Source organism: Leptidea sinapis, chromosome 29, assembly GCF_905404315.1.
Source record: "Leptidea sinapis chromosome 29, ilLepSina1.1, whole genome shotgun sequence".
In the NCBI taxonomy this organism is placed as follows: domain Eukaryota; kingdom Metazoa; phylum Arthropoda; class Insecta; order Lepidoptera; family Pieridae; genus Leptidea; species Leptidea sinapis.
Window position 1 is genome coordinate 2,490,814 of NC_066293.1, and position 17,782 is coordinate 2,508,595.

General features: G+C 33.9%; 1 protein-coding gene across 1 annotated transcript; it reads left to right on the forward strand.

Annotated features, from left to right (window-relative positions):
• The first annotated feature begins 1,440 nt into the window (after positions 1-1,440).
• On the forward strand, positions 1,441-14,678 carry LOC126973258 (DNA/RNA-binding protein KIN17). Its single transcript, XM_050820468.1, has 7 exons — positions 1,441-2,081; positions 4,331-4,523; positions 5,976-6,111; positions 9,188-9,332; positions 10,832-10,991; positions 13,233-13,355; positions 14,590-14,678. The coding sequence occupies exons 1-7, from the start codon at positions 1,774-1,776 to the stop codon at positions 14,662-14,664; spliced, it is 1,140 nt and encodes a 379-aa protein (XP_050676425.1). The 5' UTR covers positions 1,441-1,773; the 3' UTR covers positions 14,665-14,678.
• The last annotated feature ends 3,104 nt before the right edge of the window (positions 14,679-17,782 follow it).

Genomic DNA, 17,782 nt, shown 5'->3' on the forward strand with positions numbered 1-17,782 from the left:
AGTCCTCTCTCGAGAAGGTCGCGGAATGGGGCAAATTGAACCTTGTCAGTCTCCAATTCAACCCCCAGAAGACTCAAGTTTGCGCGTTTACCACTAAAAAATCCCCATTTGCCGTATCACTGCTCTTCGACAACACTTCCCTTAAAGCCTCGCCTAGTATCGGAATACTGGGTCTCGAAATCTCGAGCGATTGCCAATTCCGTGGCCATCTGGAGGGCAAAGCCAAATTGGCTTCGATGAAGCTGGGCGTCATCAATAGAGCACTGCAATGGAGTATTGCTGTCATCTCTGGTCTGGCGCATCCCAGTATCAGCTCGATCCATTTGACCGCGTGCAACGCAGAGCAGCTTGAATTGTCGGGGACCCAGTGCTCTGTGAACGGCTAGATCACTTGGCGTTGCGTAGAGACGTCACTTCATTGTGTGTCTTCTACCGCATTTATCACGGGGAGTGTTCCGAAGAGCTCTTCAACCTGATTCCTGCCGCCGAATTCCACCTTCGCACGACACGCCACAAATTAGGATATCATCCCCACCATCTGGATGTGTGGTGGTCCTCCACAGTGCGGTTTTCAAGGAGCTTTCTTCCACGTACTACAAAGCTGTGGAATGAGCTTCCTTGTGCGGTGTTTCCGGGACGATACGACATGGGTACCTTCAAAAAAAGCGCGTACACCTTCCTTAAAGGCCGGCAACGCTCTTGTGATTCCTCTGGTATTGCAAGAGATTGTGGGCGGCGGTGATCACTTAACACCAGGTGACCCGTACGCTCGTTTGTCCTCCTATTCCATAAAAAAAAGCATTTGACTATTTTAAGCCCTCGATAGCAAAAACATGTCCGACTTTAACCAATTTAAGATCGAATAGAAAAACTTAATAGTTGATTGAAATATGATAAAATCTAAACTTATCGACTTCAATCTATTTGTTTCCGACTTAACTAAAATCGAGCCATATGAACCGAACGAATAGAACCTCATAATTATGACGTGAATAAAATCGGTTAAAATACCCTCATATGGATTTAATATTCATTTAAAGTAGGTAATAATATAACGGATATTACAATATAAATTAAAATAATTGTTAACTAGAATGCTACGCCATCGACAATCATTTAGGCTAGACAACAAATTACTGTTTCAACGCAGCAGCGAACATTAGTTTTAGCTTAACAAAACAGAGAATGCTATTTCTTCGGATTGCTTTAGCTTCTCTATTAGTCTATAGGTTAGTAGCCTAGTAGGTAATATAGTAGTAAATAGTTCGTTGTGTAAATCAATAATTTAATATTTCAGTACATTCCGGACGTAGAAGGAGAACAAACAATCTGTCTGCCTAATCCGGCTAAGTTTGAACGCAAACAGTTGTATAAAACGTGGATTCAGGTGTGGATTTCAGCTATCTCTGTTTTTTACACGATGATAGCCGTCACCTTTTAGTTTCATACAATCGAATGAATCGCTTTTTTCTTAGAAAGTTTATTCTGTTTGATCCTAGAGACCGAGCTATGAATATGAACAAAAAAGAAAAAATTGTAAATATTTTTATTCTTGAAACGTCAGAAGGGAACTCAGATGAATGAAGATTCAAGATTCGGGATTGGGAGATATCTAAATAATTATTATATTTTGTTTATTTAATGTAAACATGTCTTTCTCTTTAGTCTATAATTCAAGTTTCATTGATACAATGGAACTAGGAACATTATTGTGAACTACAAGCCAGTAAACAAAATTGTAAATTTAAAAGGTAATGTTTTAAAACAATAATAATGGGTGGAAAAGCAGAAAAAGGCACCCCGAAGTACATAGCAAATAAAATAAAAGCGAAAGGCTTGCAGAAACTAAGATGGTACTGCCAGATGTGCCAAAAACAATGTCGAGATGAAAACGGCTTCAAATGCCACACTATGTCTGAATCACATCAACGACAATTACTCATATTTGCTGATAACGCCTCCAAATACATTGATGACTTCTCCAAGGAATTTGCTGATGGATATTTAGAGTTATTGAGTCGCCAGTTCGGCACTAAAAGGGTTAATGCCAATAAGGTATACCAGGATTACATATCTCATCGGTGAGTAATAATTTCAAGCTTTTCATATAAGAGTGCTCTTAAGTAAAACTACATATCACAATGGTGCTCAGTTTGGTAAGACTTCCTACTTGTGAATGAAAATGGACAGGCTATCCTGTAGTAATATACCATAGCTGAAGAAATTGCATTTAGTAGTGAAGCTCTATCTCCTATCTCTGATTCAGTGGTGATCATTTATTATTATTGTTTAAAACACTAGCAGCCTAAGCTGTTGCATGTAAATCTCTGCACTTGTGTTTTTAAATTTTTCCAATGTTTGTAATGTCCAATTTTAAATTTCATGTTAGGAGCGCTTATTACACTTTACAGTATGGAGTTCCACATTTGCACCAAGTGGTTTGGCAGGAATTATACCTATGGTTGCTGTTACCAACAGTAATCATAGTATGTATAAGTATGTATAAAAATGAATTGCTGTTTGTTAGTCTCGCTAAAACTCGATAAGGGCTGGAGCGATTTGGCAAATTTTGGTCTTGAATTATTTGTGGAAGTCCAGAGAAGGTTTAAACAACAACAATTTTGTCTTTTTCCTTTCATATGTCGTTCAGAAATCAAATTGAAAGAATAGTTTAAAATCAATAACTCTGTAAAACGAATCTTTGTAACTTTATCAGGTGGTAAAAAACAAAGTTAATTTGAGCTACCTATAGTTTATTAGATTAACAAAAGCTACTATGATGGCAATACAACATGTGCTGGGTCAGCTAGTATTATATAAATAAATTACATGTCAGCAACTTCACACTGTGTTAGGTATTGGTAATTGGTATGAGCCAACTGCAAAAGATTTTGTATGTAGGTACATCTAAAAGTTTGGAAGGCTTGCACTTGGGGTACCCCCTGATGTAATGGATGACCAAAAAAAGGTCCCGCTGAGTTTCTTGCAACCATTTTGATTCTGGCACAAACCTAATATATTCAAATTCGAAAACACTTTATTCATATAGGTCACGGAGATGACACTTATGAATGACAAAAAAAATAAAAATATTGTTTCTTATTGAATTTACCGCTACTTCGTAAAGGGTTGAGCTAATGAGAAGAAGTAGCAAGAAACTCTTTGCCACTCTTTTAAGTCAAGATTTACATTTTAATTGTTTTACAAATCATTTCAATTACAATATATGCAAAGTGACGCAACAAAAATACTCAAATGTCAAAAACTGAAAGGCTTACATGAGTAAGTCAAAAAAGTAAATTAATACTTATTAACACAAGAGTTATTGAGTATAGTAGATGTATCAATCCACATATACCGTAAATATATAGAGGCATTATGTGAGCATTTCATAAAATAAAATATGTTAATGACTTTAACTTTAAAGGAAATAATAATAATAAAAAACACATCAAGCAGACCTCCTGGTAACAAGATCATCCAGCCACCACTCTATAGTAAGTAGTAGTATTAATACTACCAATTGGTTCTGCTCTCTTAAAATGTCTAGAAACCTCTAAAATTATACAACAAATGAAGAGAGTGGCACAACTTTTGCAATCTATTAGGACCATCAATTGATAAATATAAAACCTTGGGAAGTATCCAGATACATTAACGGCCGTTTTCAATAACCTATCTATCCTTAGTTTAACTTACTAGATGTAGACAAATCGATCCTTTTATGCTTACTCACATTTCAATAACCTATTGACAAAAAGCATTGACTATAACTATATTGGACATAACTATGGATAGATAATATCTTGTCATTAAACGGTGACAGCAATGTATCCGTAATTTAAACTAAGGGTAGATAGGTTAACAAAAACGGCCGCATATCTTTTACACCATGTAAGGATTTATATTGTATACAATGTTGGCTTCCTATTTAATACATAAATATATAAACATCTTTGCATTTTGAATATTATCAAAAAACTAGAAAAAACGTAAATACATTGAGAAATCCAAATTGGTCATGTATTTGATGTCAAGTCATCTGTACACCAGTTAGTATCTTATATAATTTATGTGTCTAGATAGAGCCTCGTGCTGCTAGACAACTGATGAAAACAGGCCAGGTTTATTACTTTAGCGTGTGTGAGAAGCTATGTCTTACACTTGTGATTTCTATGTTCCTTTGCGATAGTGTGAGTGCATTTCAAAATGGAGGGTAACTGTCAGCCAAATTTTTTTTTTCAACATTTTCACAGCTGTGACAGTCTATTTAGACTTATAAATGATCTAAGCTTTTACATTTGTTTTAAATCTAAAATCTGTATTTCAGTGACCATTTGCATATGAATGCGACTCAATGGGAAACCCTGACAGACTTTGTCAAGTGGCTGGGCAGGGAGGGGAAATGTGTTGTCGATGAAACAGAGAAGGGATGGTTTGTGGCATACATAGACAGGGATCCAGCCACCATTGCAGCACTTGAAGCCAAGGCGAAGAAGGAGAAACTTGATAAGGATGACCAAGTATGAATTTATGAAATATCTTTATTTTTTTCATGCAATTTAGAGTCCCGAATACATACTGCCTCTAATTCCTTCTTTCCCTCTGAATTATGGAAAACCACGAGAGTTATATTGCTCTTTCGCAAGTAAATTTAAATATAACTTTTGTAACAACATAACATCTTCCTTTCGTAGATATCAGTAGACTGATTGACCTCTCACAGCTCACAGCTCCTCCCCGCTATACATCTCCTCTCTGCTTTGGTGGAAATAACCTGACTGCCGCAAGAGATTAGAAAGCTGAGAAGCTTTGGTGGAAACTGGGCTTCATCATTTTACAAATCGTTTGAACTAGATACATTATTATGTAAAGTGATACAACAAAAATACTCAAATGTCTTACGCCAAGTACGATAAATACATATGTAAGTCAAACAAACACGGGGCAACCATCTAGGGCCCATGATCTCTGATTTGGTGCACTTCATCATTAACTCAAATATTTGATCGTGTGGCAAGAGTGGCAATGAATAACGTGATTTTTAATAATATTCTGAAGGTAATACCGAAAAATCGCACTTTATTATTTGATGTATTTAGATCGGTATTTTACACGCCTTTTGTGCCGTTTACATGCCAAAGCCTCTGTAACCCAAACTCCATAATGGTCCATCGTTCTTACCTGTGTTGGAAGCATGTGTTGACAAACTTTCAGCTTTTATACAAAAACGTAGGTCTGGGGTTCACGGGCTCTTGCACTATTCCGTCCGGCATGCGATGTCGTACCGCCTTATTTATTTTATTTAGAGAAATATTAAAACAAATAAAATAGTTTATTTCATGATTCCTTACCTGTGGTATGAAATGCCACGAATTTTGCTTTTTTTACTTGCGTAATTAGTGCATCTTCACATTACACAAGACGGCATTTTAATGCTGTATATAAAATTGTAAGCAATTCTGTCAACAACGTCGCGTGCCTACCGTTTTCGTATCGAGAGAGCGACTACGAACAAAGGAACCAATTGACTCCATTTAGGCGATTGATTTTCGGTGCGCTAGTGACATATCTACCTCTTTTAATACTATAATATCATTGGGGCAGACCGTATCAATTACCATCAGCTGAATGTCCTGCTCGTCTCGTCCCTTATTTCATAAAAACATGGTTGGAAAACTCTTCTAAAAAGACACTCAGGGTAAACAGCTCGTTTAACCTGTTTTTTTTTTCACTGAATTCCTCCTTCACAACACATCATCTGGGTGTACTACAACTAAACTATTGAATGAGCTTCCTCACTTGGTGTTTCCTGGACCTTATTACATGGGTACCTACTTTAAAAAAAGCGTGTAATACTTTCTTAAAGGCAAACCTGTTATTCCTCTTTTGTTGCAAGAGAATGTGGGTGGTGTACCGAAAAAGTACATACAATATAGATTTTTTCCATAAAATCAACATATTTTTTTCTCCAGGAAAGGATGTTGGAGTTTATACAAAAACAGGTTGAAAGAGGAAAAAAGGAAGACATGGATGAGCCCAAATACACAGAGCTTAAAAGAGAAAGCAGTCAAGAACGACTCACTCTCACATTGAAGAGAAAAGTGGAAGGTGAGATTAATATAGTCAAAGTCAAAACAAACTTTATTCAATTAGGCTTAAACTAAGCTCTAGCTACTAGCATTATAAATATTTTATCATCACTATAAATATTTCTTTTAAATTACTGAATCTACCATGTGTTCGGAAAAGGTAGAGCTCGTGAGAAGAACATACAAGTAACTCAATGGCCACTCTTTTCAATCAATTGAAATTATTGAGTATTGGCTGTAATATACATAACAAATTAGTTTGTTAAGTGCTGCATCTAATATATGAATTGTGTCCAAATTTAAAAGTGTTTTAAATATTTCATAAAAAGTAATAAAGAATAAACTGTATTAATATAAATTATCGAATATTAGATGCATCAACCTTTATAGCTTGAATTTCCTCACACTCATCCTCTTTAAGTTTGGATATTTTGTTGTTATTTGGACCGATTTGCACTAAACACTCTGTCATTGCGTGGCGTTGTATTCAAAGCGCGGTCAAAACAACTGAACGGAAACTCTGCCTAATAGACGCGTAGTGAAAGACAGACAGTTTTTGAGTGTGATTGTGAGTCTAGGTGTTTATTGTACGTTAATGCCACCAACGAATAAGAAATGATTTAATAGATCAATTTAATAACAGCAAATTATTAAATTCATCGTCCGGACATATTGTATATGTTACCGGCCAAACTCGATTTAAGGAAAAACTTGTTTTTCCTATCCTAAACAGTTCAACCCTTCAGTCGCCTAAAGATTAACCGGTAGGATAACTCTCGATAAGTCTATCCAGGAATTACTAGTTTGTCCTAAAATCGGGTTTGGTTGGTAACATAGAATAAAGGGCCATCTGATGTTTTAAATTTGAATCGGCTTTAAAAAAAACTTTTGATTATTTTTTTCAAAATTGTATAGTTTTATTGGAAAGGTTGAACTTTGTCATTTAAGAATACAATATCATTCATATGACCACTATCACGACTGGCTCGGGAGTATCCGATGAAACCATTTTTTCAGTACATTATCGATTGTCTCGGCTTGAATCTTTTCTATGGCAACTTGGATTTCACTTTTCAACGCTTAAATTGTATCAGAATGGTTTGTGTAACATTTATCGTTAATGGTTCCGCACAGAAAATAATTCAAAGGGCTGAAATCACAGCTCCGAGCTCATATTCAAAATAGGATACAATATCATTTATTAGAAGTCAAAAACTACTCATTCGAAAAGTAATAATAATAAAACTGGTACCGATCTATCATCACGGACAGTACTATCATTGCTAATAAGCCTGATATTGTGTTGGTAGATCGGTTAAAGCGTCGGGCATTTATTGTTGATATCACCATCCCGTGTGATGATAACCTTGTGAAAGCTGAAATAGACAAATTGTCGAAGTACCTAGACTTAGCACACGAGGTTACTGACATGTGGGATGTTGATTCAACAATAATTGTCCCAATAGTCGTTTCCGTTAACGGTGTTGTAGCAAAGAGCCTTGACCATCATCTCAAGAGGCTCTCGCTTAATAACTGGATAAAGGGTCAGTTACAGAAAGCAGCTGTTTTGGGAACGGCTCGCATCGTGCGGAAGTTCCTCAGTCTGTCGCCTTAACCACCGGCGGAATTGTCGTAAACTAACGCCGGCGGGACTCTATTTTTTATATTTATATTTGTAATATTGTTTTTTTATAAATATGTTATATATATAAATGTAGAAAATAAGATGAAATTATAATGGATAGAATAATAATAATAATAAAAGCCTTTATTAACAATTTATAAATAAGTGCAGTTACATTTCTAATCTTAAATCTACTATTTCAATTTGATTATATAAAAGTACTTATGTAATAATTTACTATATATATATATATATATATATATATATATATATATATATATAAATGAATTGCTGTTCGTTAGTCTCGCTAAAACTCGAGAACGGCAGGACCGATTTGGCTAATTTTGGTCTTGAATTATTTGTGATAGTCCAGGGAAGGCTTAAAAGGTTTGAATAAACATGAAAATCATTGGATTTAAATAAAAACAACAATTTTGATTTTCCTTTCACGTGTCCCCCGTCATTCAGAAATGAAATAAAAATAATAGTTTAAAATGAATAACGAATTAAAAATTTTATATTTTGCTATCTAGAACTTCTAACTTTCCAAGGAGGTAAAAAATAAACTTCCTTAAAACACGGGTAACACTTAGGAAGGAGTCCTTTTGTTTAAAAAGTCTGCCGGGTCAACTAGTATTTAATAATAATTAATACACACCGGTTTCTAGACTGTTTTGCTTTTCAGCATAGGCCTCCCCAAGTTTTCTCCACAAAGATCTATCTCTTGCTGTCCTCATCCAAGTACCACCTGCCACCTTTAGAATATCATCTTCCCATCTTCGATGCTGTCTTCCTTTATTTGTGGTATTATATCTTGGACACCATTCTGTCACTTCTTTAGTCCATTTCTCAGTCTTACTTCGTATCATGTGCCCAGCCTATTTCCATTTCAGTTGTTTGATATGATATTTTATATCTATGACATTGGTTTGTTGCTAGCTTAAGTTTTTAATATTTCTCAATTTTGTTGGAGCATATAGTGTACCATTTTGCAAATGTCAAACATAAAACTAAGTTCCAGTCAAAAACATTAATGTCAAAGTAATCTGTACTTCAAAGTTAAAACACTAAATGGCCCACCCTTTATAATAACACTAGCTGCGACCCAACTAACCCAGCGAACATTGTTAGACCGTTTCTTGGAAATTGGAACATTACTTTATTTTTCTAAAATAAAAGTTATTTTTTAAATAAACGTAGCCTAAGTTATTCCTTATTACATCAGCTACATGCAAATTAAAGTCCCGTCAAAAGAGGTCCAACCATTTCAGAGATTAGCCGGAACAAACTGACAGACAGACAAAAATTAAAAAAAAATGTTATTTTGGTGTATTATTCATATAGATGTAGTAAGTAACGGTTATTTCAATTTTACAACAGACACTCCAATTTTATTTATATGTATAGATTATTTATTTAATCTAGACCTTATCATACCAAATCAAGCAATCAATGTGAAAACATACTCCAGATAAGCCTGAGGTATTGTCGAAGTCAGCCCTGCAGTCTGTGAAGCCCAAAGAGCACAGCATCAAGAAGACCAAGGGTGACAGCAAGCGTTCAGTGCTCGATGAGATAATTGACATGCAGGAGTCACAGAAGGAGAAAGCGAACAGGTAACACATCTCTTATCAAAGTTATTATTTTATTTATTAGGTTTATTTACAATCACTTACAATAATACACACAAACATAAAAAGTTCAACTATGAACTAAATGTAGTGGATTTTTGCAAATGAACACATAATGCAAAGAATCCGGACGGATGGTAACCATTGTGCGAGAGTTAGCTGTGAAGTAGGCTTAACAAGATATTTATTTTATTTTTATTTTAAAAGAAAACTTACAGCTTAATTTAAAGAAATTAGTCATTAAATACAGAAGAAGAATATAAGCTTGCACCTACCGGGATTTGAACCCGGGACCTCTAGCTTTGTAGGTAGGATCGCTAACCACTCGGCTATACAGGTAATATATATAGAGATATTATACATACTCATACCTTTTCAATTCTACACACACCACATGAATGTGGAAAATGCGAAATTTACAATAATTTACAATTTTTTAATACAAGTTTCCGCAGATAGAATTTACATATGAAAAAGAAAAAATAACTCAAATGGGAGAAAGAAATGTAATAAAGAATACAGGGGAAAAAATTGCAAAGAATAAATAAATATAAAATCTATATAATAAGCGGTAAAAAAAGCTAATTCAAATAATAGTAAACGAGTTTTTTAACAGGTTTAAGGAATTATTTAAAAGTGTTAAAGAATTCGTTTGCCAGTGGAGATTTATAAACAATTTGTTGTTTCAAAACCCAGAAGTGAGGGATTAATACACAAATAAAATTTGAAAACAAAATTTTATGAACGATGCAGGACTCGAACTCAACGAACGAATTATAGGGGTTGAGCAGGTTATCAACTGTAAAGTAGATCCTGTAGATGAAGCCACCTGACCTGAACCTGAGAGTTAAATGAACAAAGCCTACAAGATTTTATGACGATACGTCACTCGAACGGTTAGCTCAGTTAGAAGAGCACTCGCACGGAACGTGAGAGGTCGTGGGTTCGAGTCCACGAATGGTGGTGGCAATGATGCAAAAAAGGTCAAAATATTCATTTTTCATACAAATTTTATTCAAAGATAAGGCAGATCTGAGCATATACGAGTTCTTACGAAATTTGGTATGTTCACATACCAAATTTCGCGTTTTCCACATTCATGTGGTGTGTGTAGAATTGAAAAGGTATGAGTATGTATAATATCCCTATATATATTACCTGTATAGCCGAGTGGTTAGCGATCCTACCTACAAAGCTAGAGGTCCCGGGTTCAAATCCCGGTAGGTGCAAGCATTTATATGATGAATATGGATGTTTGTTTCCGAGTCATGGATGTTTAAATGTATTTATGTATGTTTAAGTAAGTATATTGTATTAAATATATCATTGTCTTGTAACCCATAACACAGGCTATATATGCTTAACTTGGGGCAAAATAATTTGTGTAAAAAGTGTGTCAATATAAGTTCCTTGCGCTTTAAATGTAATTCTATAATTTGATATAGGGACCGCAATATTAGTTTTCTTCATATATATATTTTCAGAAAAGATTATTGGCTTACTGAAGGCATTGTTGTGAAAATAGTAACAAAATCGTTGGGCGACAAGTTCTACAAGCGGAAGGGCGTCATCGAGCGTGTGGTAGACCGTTATGGCGCGCACATCAAACTGACAGATGACAATGTCAAGCTGAAGTTGGATCAGGTGAGTTATTGAAGTGATAATATCTTATTGGAGGGTAAACCGCTTCGTAACGTAACGCGTTACGGCGCCACTCTGTCTGGGTTCCCTTTCTCTCACAGCGGTAGGCAGGCTCCTCCTCTCTCACTCTAACTCATAGGTTCTCAACGTGGGCGTTTGAGACTTTCGGGGGGGCAGTAGAAGACCCAGAGAAAATTAGGGGGCATTGAGATGGCGCAGATGGGGCGTGGGTAGATTAAAAAATATAGTCTAAAAAGGCAAAAAAATACACGAAAATACTCTAGAAAAAAACATATTCTCAAAGTGGGCGGTGAGCAAAATAAGGTTGAGAAACTATGCTCTAACTAATTACTACTTTTTAAGGATAAAATAATGATAATAATAATTTACATACACAAAATTCTAATTTACTTATTCAAGAATTGTAACTAAAAATAAAATTTATTTTATAATCGATAAAAGATTTTTGTATTGAGTAACATTTCTTTACAATACCATAGTAAAATGCATAAAATTTAAGTTTATTACTTATCTAAGCTTTTCTCAAGTTATACAATTAAATAGTTCAACTTAGATTAGTTTAAGATATCACACTCGTTAGTTTTTTAATAAACAAGGTAAAACTGTAATGCCAAAATTTATTAATAATCTGTATTTATACCGGGTCTTAAACAACTACATAATAAAAATGGGGGATTGCAATTGGTCCACAAATTATGAATAAATACTGAAAATTTCAATAACAAAAAAAAATATATGCAGATTTAAAAAAAATAAAATAAAAATACAATGCAGTCCGTTTTCTAATAACAGCTATTTATATATCTTTATCAAGTCCCTTAAATTATAAAAAAACTGAATAGCAAAAATGTATTCTGTATAAGCTGACAGTATTATAAATGTTGTACAAGTGACATTGATCCTTATTACGTAGGTACTATACATTACATTACAATGTTGACTAAAAAATACTACAAAAATTTTTGAATGTTTTTTCTGCAACTAAAAAAGTTGCTAGAATGCTAATAGCTATGATTCAGAGGGAGCTCTGCGAAACCCTTTCGTATTCGGAGGTTTTTGACAGCCTTTTAAAAAAAACATTGCGTGCGTACAAAGTACACATGTTTGAAGTGAAACCTGCATGGTGCATGAACCTCTAAACTGCATATGAAGTCCTGGTACGTGTTGCTAGAATGACACATGATTTCAACCGCTATGAAAGACATTCCTACCACCACTAATATGTATAATAATATGTTCTCCTGGTGTCTATGTAGTAATACGTCGTGCGCTTGGAGTCAGAATATATTAAGGTATACGCGCGCCATACTTAAGACAATCTCTTCTTTATCTATGATCGCCTGGTACCAAAACATTGTATTATGCTTACTATCTCATTATCTTCCATGTCAAATATTATGAATTGATGTGACTGCTCTTTTTACTGTCGCTTTTTCTTTTCATAGACTTTCAAATCACAACGATGATAAAGAAGTTTTCAATTCAATAGTATGCATATTTCTGTCTCATTCTTTGCCGGCTTCATCCTAAACATTTTTGGATTTGTGTCTCTTACCTGTCGTTTTTTCCGTTGCATCCGGTTTGAAATCACAACGATTCTAAACAAGTATCACTTCAAAAATATTAAGGCTGACATATCTATTCTAATAAATGAAGAGCGGCTTTTTCCTTCGGTTATACTGAGTAAACTACTGAACCGACCGGATTAATACTTATACCATAAGATGCAGCGTGTTTCTGTGAAGGTTTTAATATATGATATGTTGGTGATTACTTATCTGGAACCTATAATTTTTTGACTTATACGACACCCTGACATTAGCTAGTCAATTGTACCATACTTCAGCTACCAAGCCTCTTGTAACCTCTTGTTTTCACATCTAATGGATTAGAATTAAATAAAAGTTTTGAAAAAATATAATAAATATCTCCAATTAATTAAAAATTATTTAATGATATTTAATTACACGTTATTTAACTAAATTATGCGGTATAATAATATTTTCATAGGTTGTATTTAATTTAAACCTTTTTTATTAAAATATTGTTATTTCTACAAACGAGGAATATATTTTTTTAAACATTTTTGTTTTATTACGCCAAAGAAGAACAACATCTTGCATGCGTACGTACAGACACTTTTTTATAATCCAATGTATATACTTCACCATACATATTATATTTATCACAATATGAAAGAATTATTTTGTATGTCTGTTACAGAACCACGTTGAAACAGTGATACCGTCGCCAGGCAGAGCGGTGAAATTCGTCAACGGCGCGTACCGCGGCCTGAAGGGACTGTTGGCAAACGTACAGACTGACAAGTTCTGCTGTCAGGTCGAGGTGAGTTACCTAACTCATACATAATCCGATTATTTTATGACAATATTAATGAACGACAAAAAAGTAGATTTAGTTGTTGCTTTGTCATGGGGCGGGTCGTTTCTTTCCCTAAAATATTTTCGAAGTAGTCATGGCATGGTCCATGCGTTATGCTCATGAATGGGCGCTACTTGTGGTATCTGGATAATCCGTTTTTGGAAGCCCTGCTTAATGTTATTAATTTAAAAGTTACTATTTAGATATAAATATATATTATGGGTCAATCTTTAATAAAATACTCGCATTATACCTTTAATTATTGATGGTGTGTGTGGATTGATGCATCTAATGTACTCAATAACTCATGCGTTTTCTTTTTTAGTTTATTTACGGCCATTCCCAATATACTATCTACAGATAGAGAAAAAATACTAACTTCTACTGTCAGTAATTAGCCGTCAATAATCTGAAGCTGTCCCAATATACCCGATTATACGCGTGAATTGCAATTTCCATACAAACTTCTATCGCTGGTAAGCTATACGTCGTCCCATTGACTGACAGCGTGTACGGTTAAGGTGAGTTACCGTCGATAAGTTTATTGGGACGGAAAAGTCAACGATAATTACGATTTTTATTTCAAGTAAGAGATAGACTGAATATTTAGAATGGCTGTTACTAGTTTTTTATTTTGCAACACACTTGCTCGTAAAGTGAGCCTTATTACATCGTTCTTAGGGCCATATGGCCAATACATATATGGCCACACATAATAGAATATAATAATAACTGCAAACTTTATGAGAATAAACACAGCGTTTTTAATTTAACCAGGTAATACAGTTTTATTGTAACAACAGAGGTTTGATGTCGCTCAAAATCCTTTTTTGGAATAAATAAATGTGTCCCTATTAAGTCGAAAAAAAATTGTATTATTACCAAATTATTTATAATTCACAACAATTTGTTATAATTTCTATCAAAACACTGAAACGGGTCGTTAGGTCGTCGCCCCATGACAACGTCTCTGGAAGTAACTTGCATTTAAAATACAGGCCCGACCCAGTTTTAAATGCTAATGACACCGGAATTGGGGATTCGCTTTCATATTTCAATTATTCAGAACTTTTCTGCATATTTTATAATTATTTTCTTAGCCAAAAGTAAATAAAAATCAAATTTTGATATAAGTTCTGAAGTAAGTGATTCTAATAAAATATATTGTAAAACCTGTTAAAATACGGTTTCTTTACAGGTTACGGAGGGTCCTCTTACTGGAAGAATAGTTAAGAACGTACAGTATGAAGATATAAGTAAATTGGCGAGCTAATATTTTATTATATACGACTTTCTATGAATTTATGATAATAAATTAAAATAACTATTGTGTTTATATATTTTTTCTACCTTCAACCTTATTACCTCCTCTTACAGATACCACATTAGCAACACAGATTTAATATAAATTAACAGATAATATATACAAGCCAGTATACCTATATTTATTTATTTATTAAAGTAATCAACAGCGCCGTACACAACAATTATTTTTACAATCTTAACCTAGGTTTTACATAAAGCCACAAAGGATTAAATAAATTTTAAATTATAAAAAGAAATCATATATTAACAGAATAGACTTAAAAATGTACTTTATATACTAACAAATAAAAGATTACACTAAAGCGTGCGTGTGTTTGTGTGTGTGCGTGTGTGTTTGAGTGTGAGTGTTGCGTTACCTATTATTATTATTTTTTACGATGATTTTTTATTAATTCTGTTTTTAACTTAATTTTTGATAAGTGAAATACGTCAAACTCAGCGTACTGTTTATTATAAGTTCGTGACAGACGCGGAATTATGGAATTTTGGGCATAATTTGTATTAGGTTTGGGAACATGCAAAAGGCGCGTGACGCGATCTTAAAGATTGAGCGTTTAATGAAAAGGCTGATAGTAGACTAGGACAGTCGATGGAGCCACTCAAAATTGCTTGCAGAAGTAACATGTCACTTTGATTCCTTCTATGTTCAGCTCAAGAAAGTTAGCTTCCCAGATTTAATTTTTTTTATTACATCGTTAGTTCGCCATTTGTTCTTGATTGTTCTCTATAAACATTTGTTTGTACTCGTTTTTTTTAAATTTGCAATTCATTAAAATTAGTTAGGTTAAGTTATGTTAGAACAGTTAAAACAACGCACAAGCCGAGCGTAGCGTGCCACGGCAGCGGCCGGCGAGTGCCAGAACCAAATAGTTATTAATAATAAATAAACAACAAAAGAACAAACAATTATTTATAGCGAACAATTAAGAACAAACTACGAACTAACGATATGCGATATTGCAAATTCAAAAATAGAAAAAAAAATTTTTTTGGGGGGCTAAGTTTGATGAGCCTCTTTGTTCCAGTGTGTCGATACATATTAGTAACTAGCTGACCGGGCAAACGTTGTTTTGCCATATAAAGTATAATTCACGCGATAGTTTTATAAGTAATAAAATATTGCCTATATTATAGCCTGTACATCATTTTGTTCTATTGTCAATAGTTTTTGCAGCGCACGCAAAAATAGGTTCTCGATTTTACACCTTGTGTTACAAAATAGCAATTTTATTACGGATCCCTAATTTTGAAAAAAAAACATAGCCTATAGATAAATGGACTACCCAACACTGAAAGAATCATTCAAATCGGACCAGTAGTACCAGAGATTAGCGCGTTCAAACAAACAAACAAACACTGCAGCTTTATAATATTAGTATAGATAGAGACATCTCAACTGTTAAAATGGGAAAGGGAGAAAGAAGTAGCGCCATCTGTTAGCGTGTTTTGATAATTGTTTAACGCTATAGCTACTTAAGCCTATACCTACTATATAGTTTAAAATATGTAACCTACATGGTTATTAAATAATTTATTTCTTTTCCTTCTTTTATCTTCCTCAGAATGAAGAAGCTAAAATGAATGATTATTCATTCATTTTAGCTTCTTCATTCTGATTGATTATCCGGATTAACCGGATTGATTATTGTAAACTAGAGGTTAAATTATTGAAATCATTTTTAGAAATTATTACTCTTTGTACCACGCTGTGCAGCGCAGCGTGCGTTCCGGCCTTTATATGTCACCTTTTTGCTCTTAATGGTGATTTTCATTATTACAACACTAGAAATAAGGGATTGCTTGTAACTAATTCTAGTAGGCTTCATAAGATACATAATAGCTTTAAGGGTAAATGTATACACTTTTATAATAAAGGCCCAGCCACTGTTCAGGCATTATCTATAAATAAATTTAAATGTTTTATAAAAAAATAGCTCTGTCGTCCTAAACCCTACTACACAGCTAAATATCTAAGTGATCGGACAGGCTGGGACTAGAATATTATTATTTTATAGCTATTTGACAGTACCTGTACAATATTGTATATTTTATTAAAAAGAGCGCAAAAAAGAATGCTGGGAGAGCTTCTCTCTCAGAGCGCCATTTGTTTCCGAAGCGGTAGTAGTATATTAGAAATGTCATCAAAAAGAATTCTATAGGAATCAATATTTAAGAAAAAAAAGCCTTTTATACCTTTTTATAGGATTTAAGTAAAACTTACTTAGCAAGTATTCAGGTAAAATAAAACAACAAATTAATAATAAATTTATATTTGCAATTGATTGTACATTAAAATATTAAATAAGAAATATCAAATTTAACACTTACATCAAAATGGACACTGCACATTGGATTAAAATTGCATTAATTGTAATATAAATGCAAGAACTACGTAAGGCACCATTAACATTACATGAATGATTATTCATTCATTTTAGCTTCTTCATTCTGATTGATTATCCGGATTAACCGGATTGATTATTGTAAACTAGAGGTTAGGTTTTATATAAACAAAACAAATGTACGAATCTCCCAGTGGGGCCGCAACGCGGCTCAAATTCCAGCGTTATGACGTCTTAGTTGTTACCAATGAATTAGTCTGATTCAATCACTCTTGCAAACAACGTCCAATAAATTCACCATTTACACTGGACAAAACGACAGCTACTTCCTATGGCACACAAGACGAAGAGTTTGATTTTTCTTGAATTAATCATTGTATTTTCCTAGGATTCCTATTCAATAAAAAGTATTTGTTTTACTTTACCTTATAGTCAAACCCACATTTCCAAAGCAGTTACAGGTTTCCCTTCTGTCATATTATTTTTCTGTATATATTTTTTTTAACCCGCTTAATAGCTCTTCAAATAATGATATACTAATTCTAAAGTATCTTTAATGCTTTGTATACTCGAGAAAAGTACTCGCCATCGGCATTCATAGCGTTATTAAATGGATGTATCCAGTATCTTCTGTGTCGTATATTTAAAACAGAGTAATGTCTTAATAACAAATAAGCAATAAGTTTCTTACGACGATCCATGCCAGAGACACGTCCATTCACA